General features: G+C 48.2%; 1 protein-coding gene across 5 annotated transcripts in view; it reads left to right on the top strand.

Moving 5' to 3' along the window:
- The window catches only part of EHBP1L1 (EH domain binding protein 1 like 1), a 40,370-nt gene extending 24,288 nt beyond the window's left edge, over positions 1-16,082 (top strand). For 3 of the 5 annotated variants that reach the window (XM_088137451.1, XM_025168590.2, XM_088137452.1), the window contains 10 exons: positions 899-1,068; positions 1,419-1,467; positions 2,126-3,262; positions 6,444-6,492; positions 7,704-7,780; positions 9,908-10,028; positions 11,492-11,591; positions 11,800-11,873; positions 12,536-12,650; positions 14,736-16,082. In XM_088137451.1, the coding sequence (XP_087993577.1) occupies positions 899-1,068; positions 1,419-1,467; positions 2,126-3,262; positions 6,444-6,492; positions 7,704-7,780; positions 9,908-10,028; positions 11,492-11,591; positions 11,800-11,873; positions 12,536-12,650; positions 14,736-14,823 (1,980 nt within the window). In that variant the 3' untranslated portion in view covers positions 14,824-16,082. Of the gene's footprint in view, positions 1-898; positions 1,069-1,418; positions 1,468-2,125; positions 3,263-6,443; positions 6,493-7,703; positions 7,792-9,907; positions 10,029-11,491; positions 11,592-11,799; positions 11,874-12,535; positions 12,651-14,735 lie in introns of those variants that run through there. The other 2 variants (XM_088137453.1, XR_015795560.1) reach the window with 2 other exon arrangements.
- Position 16,083: the final 1 nt, after the last annotated feature.

The raw sequence follows: 16,083 nt of genomic DNA on the forward strand, positions 1-16,083 counted from the left end.
TCTCAAGCTCGGCAACTTTAAGATGTGTGGACTTCAACTCCCAGGATTCCCCAGCCAGCCAGCTGGGGAATCCTGGGAGTTGAAGTCCACACATCTTAAAGTTGCCGAGCTTGAGAAACACTGGCTTCGAGCCTTCAGGCATGGAAGATTTAGGTCTAGTGTTGTGGGCAAGGGGAGCATTATGGGTTGTTTGAAAAGTCCAGCTGAGTGGGGCAAAATACAGCTTAAGGGGGGGTGCATTTAAAGGGGCGCAGCTGAGGCGGTCTTCATTTGGCACTGAATCCACTGAGGACCTGGTGAAACCAGAAATGCAAAGAGGATTCTTTGCTAAGGTGTTGGCAAAGTGATGCCCTGCGGATTTGGCATTCCTTCCACATCTGGACACAGCTGTTGCTGGCAGAACATGCGTTCGTTCTGTAACACAGTGGTGCTATGGAGAAAAATGTCTTTTCTCGTTGCCCAATTGACCACTCCTGATCTGTCCGGTTGCACGGCAACGGTTCACGTGGGGTCTGCCTTGCGTGAGTTTTTCCCTGCCTGTGGGAGACCAGGGTGCTCCCTGGGGTGGGGGGGCAACTTGAGGCCCAGCTGCATATAACCCCCACCCTCAAGCCTTACACCCTGTCTCAAAGTGGCTGCCAAACTGGAATTGACAGTGTCACAGATGATTGGAACAATCCTACTAACCAGGCTTGATTTAATTTAAATCCTTGAAGTCACCCTTACATACCTCCAAGCACGGTCCTGGAATTTCCAGAACCCCCCAGATGTGCCCCTGGCTCTGGAATACAGAGGTGGCCCCTTGATCCGGAAAATGCCGCCACGCTGAAGGCTCGGCAGGGTTGGATATTTGCCCCCCGAGCTCACAACCTCTTAATCTGACTTCTCCCCTTTTCAGGCGGAGTCCCTCGGCAGCCCCACGCTGGTGAATTCCAGCCACTGCTTGCTCCAGTGGTGCCAGGAGGTGACGGCTGGCTATCGTGGGGTCCGTGTGACCAACTTCACGACGTCTTGGCGCAATGGTCTAGCTTTCTGTGCCATTCTGCACCGCTTCCATCCAGAAAAGATGTGAGTTGAGGCCAGAAATACACTCTAGCACAGTGTTTCTCAACCTTGGCAGCTTGAAGATGTGTGGACTTCAACTCCCAGGATTCCCCAGCCCATCGCTGGCTGGGGATTCCTGGGAGTTGAAGCCCACACATCTTCAAGCTGCCAAGGTTGAGAAACACTGCTCTAGCTAACAGAGTTATTGATCCACGGTCAGTATTATGTCGTTTAGCCTCTCCCCTCTGTCCCCCAGGACTGTTGGTTTTCTGCCTAGAAAAGAATGGGATAGGCAGGATTATTTGGGAATGTGGGTTAGGGCATCCCTGATGGAAATATTCACAGATTTTCTGTTTCCCCTCTTGTGTCTTCAGCAATTATGAAGCTCTGGATCCACTTGATATCAAGCAGAACAATAAACTGGTGAGTGAGCTTTCCAAGCCCCTTAACAACGCCTTGTCAGATGGCTGGGAAAAATGCTAGATCCTTGTCTCCTCCCTGAATTTTCTGCGGGCCTAAATCATTACTGAGTCTATTTCATAGGTTCGTTTTCGGAAAGGATAATTTTGTTAAGAAATGGAGAAGCGAGCCGTCCGGCTCTTTGGGAAAATGGTTAATTTCGCCTCTTTGTCAGCCTCAGTACTTCCGACTGTAAAATGGGCACTCTTTCAAGGTGACCTCACCTCGTTGCCCCGAAGAGTCTTTATTTTTATTTATTTATTTATTATTAAATGTGTATGCCGCCCATCTCCCCCAGCGGGTGACTCTGGGCGGCTCACCATTCAAAATCAAAAGCCCCGAAACAATTAAAATACCCCATAGATAATTAAATTGCTCATTCCATAAAAATCCACTATAAAAACAAACCCTATACATAAATACTAAAGATATTCAAGATGACGGCAGGGGGAGTAAAATCAATTACCCCACAAGTCTTGTGTTGCCCTGAGAAACTCTTTTGGGCATCCTGGGTGAGGGAAGCTATGGGCAGTTGCGAAGGAGGAGTAGATAAATACATAATATTTTCCTCCTAAGAAAGAGGCAATCAGTTCTGAGTTTCTCTTTCTCCTCCTGCGACCAGGCCTTTGATGGCTTTGCCACGCTGGGCATCTCTCGGGTGATGGACCCAGCCGATATGGTGTTCTTGACCGTGCCCGATCGGCTGATCGTCATGACGTACCTCTGCCAGATCCGGGCGTTTTTCACTGGGCAAGAGCTCAACGTGGTGCAGTTTGCCAGCCACAGCAGCGAGACCACGTACAAGGTGGGCAAGTTCGACACAGATTCCTCCGGATCCATTGATCCGGCCGTTTTTTACTCCCAACATCTGCAAAATAACGCTAGTCAGGCAGAGAAGCCAGGGAGGCTGGACGCCAAGGAGGATTCTGGGAAAGCAACAGGGCCGGACGTTACGGCGGAGGAAAACGAGAAAGAACAGGGCTCTGCTGTCCTGGAGAATTCTGGGAGGGCTGAGGAGGCAACCGAAGCAAAGGATTCTGGGAATGAAGCCAGTGCAGAGACGGCCCCCTGCAACGAGAGCGAGGCCCGGCCGGGGATGGAGCAGGAGAACGGCTCGGGCGTGGCGGGCAGGGCTGTCGCCGAAGGACCAGAGGTCGAAAACGGGGTTGCCCCCGAAGAACGCAAAGCAGCGCTTCTTGGCCCTGTGGATTATAAAGCCGAGAGCACAAATGCCAACGAGAGAGCGGTGGGCGAGGGCAGCCCGAATGCACAGCATCTTCTCGACACAAGCGCCAAAGCCGACGGGTTGATCAATGGTGCCCCTCCAGCCTTGGAACAGGGGGTGGCCCCCGGGGATTCTGGGAGCGAAATCCCACGGCACGATGGGAAGGGACTGGCCAACGGCTCCCCAGCGGCCCCCAGCCAGGGCCCGGAGGATCCTGGGAGCCGTGGGGCAGAAGAAGCGAAGGGCGTGGGGAAGCCGTCGGCTGGCCAGGAGGAGAAGGTGGTTGCTCCTCCCCGGCTGAAACGGCTCGCCTCCCGTGGCAGCGTGGAGCGCCCCCTGCAGAGCACCCTCCCGACGGGCGGCCCGGCTCCCGTCGCGCCTCCCCGGTCCCACGCCACCAAGTCCGCCTTTGCTCACATGCGCGACGCAGACCTGGTGAAGAAGCGGCGCTCGCGGCTGAAGAGCGGCTCCCTCTCGGTGGACGAGGCGGAGGGGGGCGGACAGTCGGAGGAGCCCAGCCAACCACAGGCTGCGGTGAGTGGCGCCCGGAGGACGGCTCGGAAACAGCCGGGTTGAGTCCGTTGCGTTGTTGGGTGGTTGATGCTCTGGCCCCGGTAGGGATTTCTTTTGAAGTTGGAAGGCCGGTTGGATTGACATCCCGCCTTTCACTCAAGGTGGATTACCTCGGGCGTCCTCTTCCCCTACAAAAGCCCTGCAAGGTAGGCTGATTCGAACCCAAATTGCTCCAGCGTCAGTCCAAACCTGCATCTCTACAGCATCCTGGCTCTTCAAGTTAATTAACCATCCTGCCTACAATTGTAAAGATTTATACGTCACTCCTTCCTGGAATCGTCCTTACAACAACCCTGTACGGTAGGTTGGGCTAAGAGAGAGCAACTGCCCAACCTCACCAAGAGAGTAGATTTGAACTTGGGTCTCCCTGATGCCAGTCTAACAAATTAACCACTACACTGGCACTTACTGGTACAGGTAGTCCTCGCTTAATGACCATTCGTTCAGGGACTGTTCAAAGTTACAACAGCGCTGAATGAATGATAGTTACAGCCGGTCCTCGAAGTTACGGCCGTTGTAGCATCCCTGTGGTCACATGTTCAAAATTCAGGCGCTTGGCAACTGGCCTGCACTTACGACCTCAGGGGTGGTTCACCTCCCCCCACACACCTATCTCCCCCCATCTCTGCCCTTTTGGCTGCCCTGCACTCCACAGCCTATCCCTGTTGCCCCCCCAGCAGACTTTTGCTGTTGTCTCCCTCCTCCTGCTATCCCGAGATCCAGATGGTGGCAAAGGCACGGCCGGGTGGCAGAGCCTTGTCTGCCAAAGGGAGGTAGCTGGGCCCAGCTGGGGAGGAGGCAGTGGGATGGAGCTGGCAGTTCACACAGGGCAGGAGAAGTGTGAAGTCCTGGCCTAACAACTGCAACTGGGACTACCGGAACTGCCATCGCCAAACGGTGCAGTCACGTGATGTTTCGCTTAACAACTGCTTCGCTTAGTGACGGAAATTCCGGTCTCAGTTAGGACTGTTAAGCAATGACTAACTCTATGGGGATGAATTGCTATTATACTTGGGTATTTATTCTGGGGATGTTGTCAAAGGGGGTGGGATCAGCAAGACGGTTTTACTAATGGAAGCGGATCGCTTTTCTGAACAAGTATATTTACAATCTAAAAGTTGACAAGTTAAGAAACATTGGTAATCAACAACTTTAAGATGGGTGGACTTCAACTCCCAGAATTCCCTAGCCAGCGTATGCTGGCTGGGGAATTCTGGGAGTTGAAGTCCACCCATCTTAAAGCTGCCGAGGTTGAGAAACGCTGGGTCTAGAACAGGTCACAGTGGTTTAAAGCATAATGTAACCTTAAAACAAATGTGCAATTACACCTGTCCATCAAAGAACAGCATGAAATAATAAATAGGAGTAAAATAACAATGGAGGATTGTTAACAGCACAGCACTCTTCCAACTGGAGTTTACCCTGGACTTGAAGTCTGACACATTTCAGTTTTGAGAATATGATGTTTAAAGCAGGATTCTGTTTGCACAAAGCCTTGGGCGTGACTTCCAAAAGTCAGCTTGAAATATTGGCGCTGACTGAAGAGAGAAATCATTAAGTACATAGAGAATAAGCACGCAGAAGGACCAATGTCACACCTTTGGGGTTTTGAGGGGGCAGGGCGGGTGCTAAGTTGCAAACCTCAGCCCTGCAGAGGTTTGAAGGGTTGGCAATGACTCTTCAGATCCCCTGGAATCTCCTAAATCCATCTGAATTCTCCCTTTGGGGAAGATTTGACGGGGCAAATGACGGGATCCCTGAGATCCCCTAGACCAGGGTTGTCCAAACTTGGCCACTTTAAGATGAGTGGACTTCAACTCCCAGAATTCCCCAGCCAGCATGGCTGGCTGGGGAATTCTGGGAGTTGAAGTCCACACATCTTAAAGTGGCCAAGTTTGGACAACACTGACCTAGACCAACCCACTCCTTAGTGCAGGAATTCTTCAGTGCAGCCTCCCACCCTCTTTAAATTTCAGCCCTGCTCATTTCAGTGATGTCAGACCCCCACTCCCAGGCTGCGGGGTAGACGTAAATGCACCCCTAAGTCTAAGAAAGTATTTTGCCCTTGATCTAAGGACCAGTCTCTGGGCAACTGAGTTTACCACTCTTTTGCCCTGTCCCGTAGCCATTTCTGCCACGTGCGCGTTCTGCTTGGTTGAGAAGCCCCAACCAGGGTAAACTGCAACAGCCATATCACTGATCTGGGCCCCGTCCGAAAGCCAGAGTCCATTCACTAGCAACTCCTGGTTTATCTGAATTAAATGTTTATTTGGGCCCTCTTAACTAACATTCACTTGCTTGGTATTTGTTATGCCAACTGATTCCCCCCCCCCCATCTCTGATCGTAATAAAAACCGTTTTTCTCCTTTGGGCACAGAGAGCCCTAAGCGATTTCAGATTAGAGCATCTTCATTGCTGCAGACCTGAGAAAGCCTCTAAGTGTGCTCTGTTTTTGTCACCTTCAGGGTGGGCACCCGTTGCATAACAAAAAGACAAACCAAGATAAAATGGAGCAATTTTAGCATTTTGCAGAGTTCCAACCTTATCCTTTGGAGTGACAGCTCGGGGCTCCACTGGACAGGCTAAAATGTGGTTGGTTATTTTTGGGGGTGTGGTGGGGGCCCCTCCATTATCTTCCTGCATTGTGGGAATCAGATCACCTGATCTTCTTTTGTCTCCTTGGCTTTGCATGGCATGTTGTGTGTACATAGCCATTGTGTTTTTATTCAGCATGGGAACAAGCGCTCTTTCCTGGAAATACAGCAATTGTGGCAACGTAACTTGAAACAGGTTTCTGTTTAATTTCCCAGCCAACACCTCATAGAATCATAGGCTGAGGAGGGATCTTGAAGGTCTTCTAGTCCAGCCCACGGCCCAATGCAGGAATCCTTTGCCAAGTCTCCATTTCTTTGATATCTCACTTTACAAGTACGCCGTTGCCCTGAAAGAGTTTTTTTTTTTAAAGATTTCTCCTCTTGAAATGGTTGATCGGAAGCCTTTTCGACTGTCCTCTTACAGGCTGATTTTTGCTTTTACAGTATTAAGGCTGTGAGTTTATCTAAAGCTACATGGGCCAGGGTTTTTCAAAAGCCGTGAAAAGTTTGTTGCAATTAAATCCGCTTTCTCCTCTGTCTTCATCCAGGATGAGGTTTGCAATGAGGGGACAAAGGCCCAGCAAACAAAACCACCAGGTGAGCTTGGATTTGGCCGGGGAGGATGGGAATTGGGGTCCAACTGATGCAGGAGGCTCAGAAAAGCATTGGCCCAGTATCTGGTGAGTTGAAAAAATGGGTGCAAGGCTGCCTCAGTTGCTGCCCTGTTTGAATCCAGTTGTGTCTGCAGATGTGCAAAAGGTAGAAACCCCTTTTCTTGTTTCTTGTACATTTTTTAAAGTAATCAGTTGTTTCTTATAATCCCCTTGGACCAGTGTTTCTCAACCTTGGGAACTTGAAGTTGGGTGGACTTCAACTCCCAGAATTCCCCAGCCAACATGGCTGGCTGGGGAATTCTGGGAGTTGAAGTCCACCCATCTTCAAGTGGCCAAGGTTGAGAAACACTGCCTTGGACTGTGGCTCATTCAATTTCACATTTTTAGCAGAGAATCCAACCTTGTCAACTGCATAACTGGTCAATTTCCTTCTCAAGCTTAATTTTCTCAGCTTATATATGTAGGGTAGGCCTTCCCTTAGCACAATCCTTTAGTCAGTGTTTCCTAAAGTGTGGTCCTAATAAATCAGAATTATTTGCCAGCCTGTGCTGAAAATTAATTCAATATTAAAATCCCATCAGACAATCATGAGAAACGGTAGTGGGACTGAATGCATCAATTTTAATTTTTAATGCAGTAAGTATTGATACATATAACTCATATCAACAAAAGCTCTTTTGGGGTCCTCTACAATTTTTAAAAGCGGAAAGGGGTCTTGAGAGATAAAAGTTTCAGAGACACTGCTCCAAGTAACAAAATGTTTTTTTTTAATTCTTCAAAATGCAACTTAGAATAAAAATGGACCAACCCCTTAAATCCACTAAAAAACACCCAGAGACAATTAAATGAGACTGTGTGTAAACTTAATGAAAAATAATAATAAAAACGAAAGGAAAGGGGAGAAAAAGATTGAAAACCCAGAGTACAGAAGAAACAAAGGAATTAAAATGTTTGGAAAGATCTGCCTTATAAAGTAATATAGAATAAACGGAAGTAATAAAAGGGATGGAATGATGATGTTGAAATGGATTGAATTCAGCGGGGCCTGGAAATACGTATTTTTAAGGCAGATGGCATCGATGCCAGATCGTCTCTCCAGCTTAGGGCTCTCGTTCTTGTTGAACCCCTGGTCGTCGTCAACCAGGCTTCCCCATTGCAGTCAGCCAAGCCTTATTCCCGTTCTCTTCCTTGCAGCCTCTCCAACCGTTCCTTCCCCGGATCAACGTCTAGACTCCGGATTCAAACCCAACAGCAATGAAGAAGAAATTCCAGTAAGATGCAGGTGATGGCGTGAGGATTTGGGGAGAGTGGATCGTTGGCTTAGAGTTGTGCAGGGAGTAACGTTGGCTTTTTGCAAGGACTAAAAACGGAACCCCGGGGATGAGCTGCAAAAACCCCGCTGCAAAATTAGCACCAGGGAGCAGGGCCAGGAAGGAAGTTGGCAGCCCAGGCCTTTGTAACACAGGAGCAGCAAAACAAAGCGAATGCAAGCCTACCTTCTCAGCTCCTTTGTTTTCCTTGTTCATATTCAAAGTTGCTCTTTTTTTGCCATTAATCTGGAAGCCAGGCACCAGCACACATCCGATCACATTCAGTTAAAATTAAAAAAAAAAATGGAAATGAAATGAAATGACTGAAATCCCACCTTGAGGGGTCTCGTGCGTGAATGCTGAGATCTGGAGGGATTTGGGCATTCCTGCACCCGTAGACAGCCAAACTGTTCTGGGTTTGTCTGGGCGATCTTGAGAAATGCGGAGTGAACGGGTGGATTGACAGTAAGAAAACGCAACTCAGGCTGCTTTAACGGCAGCATTATAAAGCAGGGATCTGGATTATGAACCTCCAGATTCAGAGGCAGTTATCTGATGGAGGGGCAAATCAAGGAGATTAATCTCCAGATCAAATTGAAGCTCCTGGAGGGCTGGATAGTTTCAGATCGATTCACTTTAGGGGGACAGAAAATGGAATGTAAGATTTACAATGCACTTAGAGATCATTTAGTCTAACCCAGGGTTGCTCAACCTTGGCCACTTGAAGTTGGGTGGACTTCAACTCCCAGAATTCCCCAGCCAGCAAGGCTGGCTGGGGAATTCTGTGAATTGAAGTCCACACGTCTTAAAGTTGCCTAGGTTGAGCAACCCTGGTCTAATCCACGCCCAGACTGCAGTCACACAAATTCAGGTTTCTTCTGGGTTTACACAACCTGCTCAAACGCAGAACCCAGATGAAAACTTCCTCCAGGCTAGGATTCTTGCAACAGCATTTGCAAAAACTGCAGCTTGGAAACTTAACGGCCCCTTCAAGTTCTCGAGAAACTCGGCTTCTCAAACTCAACAAGTTTCTAGCTCTTGTGAGGTCTGAGAACACGAGCTCCTGGAGAGGGGCATCTCATGACTTCTGTGAAATCATGTGGAAGTTGAGCAACGCCGTTAGATTTCCTTCCCCTGTTTGTGGTCCCTGAGCTCAAGAGGAAAGATGAATGGCGTTCTGTTTCTGGTGATCACGGGGCGAAGTTCAGAGAGAAAGAGTGTTTTATTTCTGAACAGAGCCGAGGTGACCAGAACTGTTTTTTGTTGCAAGAACTCTGCATGACCTCAGCCCAGGAAAGGTTGTTCCAAATCCGATCTCTGGTTTCTCCAGGTCAGGCAAAAAGAGAATTCAGCTGGTCATGTTGTAAAACCAGGCAGTGCAAATGGTAGAGGTTTTTCTTTTTCTTTTTAAAAAGTCTTTTATTCAGTATCCCGAGGACTAGAATCTTCATTTTTAAAATCAGGAGCCACACTCCAAGGTAGACCACCCGCCCCATATTCAAGGGAAAGATTTTTTCCCAGAGTGGAAAGCTTGTTGTGAAAGTCAGTGTAGTACAGTCCCCTGAGGACCCAAAAGCTCATGTACCTTAGTTAACTTGGTTACTGAATTAAGCCAGTTTTTGGGATTCACATAATACCTTGTATGGGAAGAGGCCATCTTTGAGACACCCTGTGTGTGAGCCCTTTAGGGGCTTTTATAGGTAAGAAACCGCTCAGAAACAAGCTGTAAATCAGTGCAGCTATTCAAGACTGCCAAATTTTCCTTGAACGTTTACATCTTGTTGAGCAGTGGGATGGACTAAGTGGTCTTTCAAGAGTTTGCCTAAACTGCAGCTTTGGAAACCCGTTCAGGCTCTGGAGAAACTTTTAAAACTGAACAAGCTTCTAGCTCTCATGAGATCCAGGAACATGAGTCCCCAGCAAAGGGCATTTCTGTAAAATCTTATTTTCCAAACCAGGTATTTAGGCTTTAGGGAGGGTTGTAGGTGGCTTAGCCCTTCCCCTACCTCCTCCCCCACTGCCATGGGTCTTAGCATCCTCCAAAACCCCGAACAGCAGTTTTCAATCCCTTCTGTTGTTTTATCGTAGAAATTTCAAGATACCAGCCAGTATGTGGTCGCTGAACTCCGGGCTTTGGAGAATGAACAGAAGCAAATTGATGGGCGGGCAGCCGTGGTGGAGAAGGACCTGCGGAGTCTGATGGAAACAGGTAGAAATGGGATTCATGGATTCCTGCTGGGGAAGAGCGTCAGAAGCCAGATTTTCCCAATTCAGTTCCTGATAATGATAATGATAACAACCCTAATAATAATAGGAGAGGCCCTCTTTCAAAGTGCATTGGGCCTTATAACAAACAGATTAGACAAACTTTTGTAAGGACAAAATATTTAGGTCGTATGACATTTTATGTCGTATGGCCCATGTTTTTTGGTATGACGTTTCTTGAATAATTCCTCGGTGGAACTTGGATTTCCAAAGAACGCCAGTCAAATCCACTTAGCTTTTCAGGATCAGCTGGGGTTGCTGATAGCTTTCCAGAAAAAAAAGGGGGGGGGCAAAGAAAACTAACTTGTGCCAGTGAACCCACATTTGATAGTGTCAGAAAAGGAAGAACTGACTTTAGAAGCCGGTGATCAGAATATAAGGATCCTTGCCTGTTCATTCTGGGCGTCTGCTGCCATCTGCTGTCTGATTGTGGGACTGCACAGAGATGAGCCGTTGGGCGACCACTATTCTCGGTTTCTCTGAAAATATTTGGGAAATTGTAGCAGTCCAGGGTAGGCGACTCTCATTGCTTCTTTAATGATTCTTGGTTTAAGAGTACCTAGGAGACAGCCCCCAGCAAGCCTTGGCTGATCTGGAAAAGCTAAGCAGGAATTTATTTACTTCTGACGTTTTTATGCCATTACACAAACAGCCGAAGGTTAGAGGTCACTTGGATGGGAGACCATCAGGCGATCCCGCAACTGTAGGCGAGATTGGGAGGTTGGAAAAATATCCCAGAAGGCAGTGGCAAACTGCTTCTTTGTTGTTGTCGTCGCAGGAAATGTGTCGATGAATGTGTCTTCAAGCTTGACGCAAAGAAATTTTAATCTGTATTAAAAGCCTTCTTCAACCTGGCCCTCTCCAGGTTGCCCTTCCCAGAATTCCCAGCCTTTGGCCAGGAAGGCTTAGAATTCTGGGCATTGTAGTTTGAACCCCTCTGGATTGTTTTAGGTTGGAAAAAACTACTGCAAACCCTCACTGGCCTGTTACCAGACTGCCAAATTTCAGTTTTGTTTTTTTACATTGACCGTCTTTCCCTACCTAATGCTGAAGTTTGATGCCGAAGCTGACAATGTTTAACAAGGACACCAGCGTCAAAGATAAAACCCCTATTCCATTGTAAGCTCATTTACATTTTGAGTAAATAACCCACACTTGAGAAAAGGTGCTCAAAAAGCCCCCTTTTTACGCATATCCCCACTTCCACGCACACATCCACAAACGTGAAAACTGCATAGTGTTTTCACCCATGGGAAACATGGATAGCGAGCCTTTCCGTGAATGTTGAACTGAGACGCTGAGACAAGCCCTGGAAAGTTATCCAGATGTTTAGGGCAGGCTGACGGGGTCAGGCTCTGGCGGCTGAAGGGCACCCGTCAGTCCTTCCTCGTGCTCCCTTCCCTTTAGGTGCAGACAAGTTGAAGGAGGAGGAACTGATCCAAGAATGGTTCACGCTGGTGAATAAGAAGAACGCCCTGATCCGGCGGCAGGACCAGCTACAGCTGTTGTGAGTAAGAGACAGAACAACCATGATCCGGTTACACTTACCGACCTGCCGCTGAGATTAAAATTGAAAACGTTGCATCTTTGTTTCCCTCCCCTGTGGCTGGGGGTTGAGCTTTAAGTTGGACCCCCTGGTTTTTCCTGCCCCCCTTGGTGCATCCCCCACTCCTGGAATCGGAGTCTGAACGTAGCCGCTTGGACTTTTCCTTCAGGATAGAAGAACAAGACCTGGAACGACGGTTTGAGCTTCTGAGTCGCGAGCTTCGTGCCATGATGGCTATTGAAGGTGAGGGCTGGGGTCTCGGCAAGGTTGCGGGGAGGGGAGAGGAAAATGGTGGCTGGGGCTGATTGTAACTAACTGGAGCAAAGAGCACCAGGAAGCTTGGACTCGGGGCCTCCCTAGGTGTCTCCAGATGCCTGCCATACAGGGGTGTTGTAGCTCTTCAGAGCAAGAAGGGGTGGGGTGGGGGTGGAAGCAGCTAGCTGCTGAGCCTGTCCTTGTGTCAGCTCACGAGGATAGTGATCTACAACGGCCTTATTGGTGGTGGCAGTGAAAGTGCATAAAATCCGTATACCTTGATAGTTACAATCACAGATCATAACACAGTTTAGGACCAGGTAATCTTAGACTGAAATTGGCAGATCTTTAATGGGGAGTTCCACAGTTTTGCTCCCTTTTTCTCATTCCTTGGGGTTTTTTAAAGTCCCCCCCCCCTTTTGATGCCAGGCTCAGCTTTTCAACCACATAAATTGGGGATGTTGTTTTTTTCCCCTTCCCTGGCTGTTCTTTCAACCCCTCTCTTGCTTTTTAAAAGAACGTAGAGTCCCTCTCCTTTTTGAAAACTTGCTTTTCTCCACGGCTCGATCTGGAAAGGCAGCCGCCGAAGCTTTTCAGGGAACAACTTGATGGAAAGCGTGGTCTTTCTGCTTGTTTTCTCGGCTCTGCAGACTGGCTCAAAACAGAAGCCCACCAGCAACGGGAGCAGCTCCTTCTGGAAGAACTGGTCTCGCTGGTGAATCAACGGGATGAATTAGTCAGAGATCTGGATATCAAAGAGCGGATGTGAGTTGGCTCCCTTCCTTCCTTCCTTCCTTCCTTCCTTCCTTCCTTCCTTCCTTCCTTCCTTCCTTCCTTCCTTCCTTCCTTCCTTCCCTCCCTCTTTCTCTCTCTCTTTCTTTTCCTTCCTTCCTTCCTTCCTCTTTCTCTCGCTCTTTTTCTTTCCTTCCTTCCATCCTCCCTCTGTCTCTTTCTTTCTTTCTCTCTTTTCCTTCCTTCCTTCCTTCCTTCCTTCCCTCTTTCTCTCTCTCTTTCTTTTCCTTCCTTCCTTCCTCTTTCTCTCGCTCTTTTTCTTTCCTTCCTTCCGTCCTCCCTCTGTCTCTTTCTTTCTTTCTCTCTTTTCCTTCCTTCCTTCCTTCCTTCCTTCCTTCCTTCCTTCCTTCCTTCCTTCCTTCCTTCCTTCCTTCCTTCCTTCCTTCCTCTTTCTCTCTCTCCTTCTTTTCCTTCCTTCCTCCCTCCTTCTGTCTTTCTCTCTTTCCCTCCCTCCCTCCCTCCCTTCCTTCCTTCCTTCCTTCCTTCCTTCCTTCCTTCCTTCCTTCCTTCCTTCCTTCCTTCCTTCCTTCCTTCCTTCCTTCCTTCCTTTCTCTCTCTCCTTCTTTTCCTCCCTCCCTCTGTCTCTGTCTCTGTCTCTGTCTCTTTCTCTTTCTCTTTCTCTTTCTCTTTCTCTTTCTTCCTTCCTTCCGTCCTTCCTTCCTTCCGTCCTTCCTTCCTTCCTTCCTTCCTTCCTTCCTTCCTTCCTTCCTACCTACCTACCTACCTACCTACCTACCGCTCAAATATTCTAGATACAAGGGCACAACCAAGGTGGGGTGTGTGTTCTATGTACATCCCCCAAATGCTCTGTCATGGGGCTCCCAAAAATCTTCTCCCAGTTGTGTCCAAACTGTAACTGTTCTGTGTTGAAGGGAGGAATTTTGATGGAGCTGGAGAATCTGGCATTTAATCTGACTTTAATTACTTTGAAATCAAAATAGAACAAAATCCAAGTTTTGGCCATGCTCACCCACTCTTTACCAAACACCCCGCCCAAAAGTTTATACCTTCCTATTGTAGCCCTTAGCTGCAGTATAGTGGTGAAGGCATTCATGCCTCTGTGCATATGCAGAGTAGTTTCCCCCCTCTAAATATAGCCCAGCTTTTCTTAATCTGAGCCAGAAGGGGAAGTACTCCCAGTTTAGCAAGACTTTGAATTTCAGGATTGTTCCATCTGAAGAAAACGAATCTGTTTATGCCTTTTGGGGGCCGTGTGGGGAGGAACAATAGCGATGGCACACGGTGGTGTTTTCTGTCTGGGGAACCGAATTGATTCCCATCAGCTCAGTCAGCACAGCGTGGATTTGATTTATCATTGCCCAGAGATTGCAGGCAAAAATCCATGGGTTCCATCTCTTAGCTATAGAGAAAAATCAATCAGAACTGTAGGAATTGTGTTGGCAGGAAGAGGGCAGAGACTAAGTGTGGTAGAGAAAATTTTGAATAATGAGGCCTGCAACCCTGATATTGAATAAAATCAGATTACATCTTTCCCGTGAGAGATTTTTGTGGAAAGTTCTCACTTGGGTTTTTTCCCCCAGCAAAGGATAGAGAAGAACGTGGTTAAGGTCCCCATCATCTTGCAGGTCCTTTCTTTTATATTCAGTAGGAAAGCGAGTGACTTGGGAATCGGGGTGAATAGGAAGAATTGGTCCTGGAGGCAGGCTGGAAATCCAGCAGTGCTGCAAACACTCCTCTAACCAGCAGTAACTTGCAAAAAGTTGGTGGTTTCTTGGTGGTTTGCAGACATGGGATGTGCCAGAAGGGAGAGCGAGCACGTGAGAAAAGAATACGGCCAATATTTTCTGACTTGGAGAAAGCTGTGATTAAACCAAGAGCTTATTGTATTCAGAACTGCCCCGACATGGTTTGGAATAACCCCCCCGCCCCCATTAAGACCCTGAGGACTAGCCTGCTAGTTTTTTTGCCAAGGCTTGGTGGGAAGAGCTTCGTAGCTGTAATTGTGGAAGAGCCTAACGAAGCTTTCCTTGGTGCGGTTCCCCCACCTTCCCTTCTGTTCCTTCCCCTTCCTCCCCGCCACACCCCGAAATCTCTTAGAGCTTTGGAGGAAGACGCCAGACTGGAGCGGGGCCTGCAGCAAAGACGCCACAAGTTGAGTCGACGGGAAAAGTGCCGCGTCAGCTGAGGAGCGTTCGTGCCTTTCTCTCCACCCCTGCAGTGTTGCAACGCCCCGCCTGTTTCCCGGACCACCACCAGCCTGTTGCCCCGGCCTGCTGCGCTTGTCCGTTCACGCAAGGGAGAACTGCTGAGTGGACTTTCCCCCCCTTTTGTGGGGGCATAAATTAAGATGCACTTCCTTTTTTCCCCATGCCCTCCTGGAAGACAAACTTTCGATGGGAATTTATAGGGCAGGGCTCCCCCCGAGCCCCGTTTCTCTCGGGGAGAAATTTGCAAAGATCTGTTTTAGAAACTATTTATTGGGTTGCGTGCGGGTGTGTGTGTGCGTGTGTGTGCATGCCAGGCGGTTCTGGGTTCGAAAACGGGTTGTTTCTCCTCCGTTCTGAAGAAGCTTTGCAAGGGGCTTTTGTTTTCAACTTTAAAAAAAGAAAAAAAAACAACCCAAGCTTGATGGTACCAAAGCCGCATCGTGCCTTTAATGCTCCTAGTGCCAAATGGGGTGACGGGCAAGCTTTATGCCCACCTCTTCCTGGATTTGGGCTTCATTCCTGCCTGGGTATTTTGCACTAAATTTGTATCGGACCTTGGAATAAATGCTTCAAAAGTAGAACCAGCTGGTGAGGGATGCAAAGGTAGGGGTGCATTCATTCACGGAATGAGTTCAGTTTTAATTGTATTGGCTGCACTTTCTGCTGTCATGAAAGGAACGGCTGGGGAAGAGGTCAGCAGCGGAATATCGATGAAAAGTGTTCCTTATGGGAGGGAAGTGAAAGGTTAGCCCAGTGCAGCAAAATCTCTAGTCAAGAGCGGGGTGAGTTTTCCTCCAAGAACTGAGCTGGAAAAAAATCAATCTGGCCCATTCTTGGTGGGAGGCAACCGTGAGCTTCGTTTAGAAGAGCATTTCCTGACCTTGGCAAGGTCCAGATGTGTGGACTTCAACTCCCAGAGTTCCGCAGCCATGGATGAGAATTCTGGGAGTTGAAGTCCACATCCTGGGAAATTGCCATGGTTGGGAACTACTGATTTAGAAGCAGTTTCTGCTCTGGCAGCTGCTAATTGCTGCCTCATCAAAGTTTTGGCAAGGCGGGTTTTCATTCTCATGGAAGCAACAGAACAGCCGCATTAAAGTGTCCTTTTCACCATTTTAAAAGCCAGGAGGATCGGTGGTATCTTGTGCATGAAACAGCAATATTTTGTTACTGGGGAAAAAACCCCACAAATACAGTTGCAATAAAAATAATAAAACGAGCACCATCTTCTGTACTAC

Source organism: Python bivittatus, unplaced genomic scaffold (genome assembly GCF_059951505.1).
Source record: "Python bivittatus isolate LINGU-HERP-01145 unplaced genomic scaffold, Pbiv_v1 ctg000180_np1212, whole genome shotgun sequence".
Classification (NCBI taxonomy): domain Eukaryota; kingdom Metazoa; phylum Chordata; class Lepidosauria; order Squamata; family Pythonidae; genus Python; species Python bivittatus.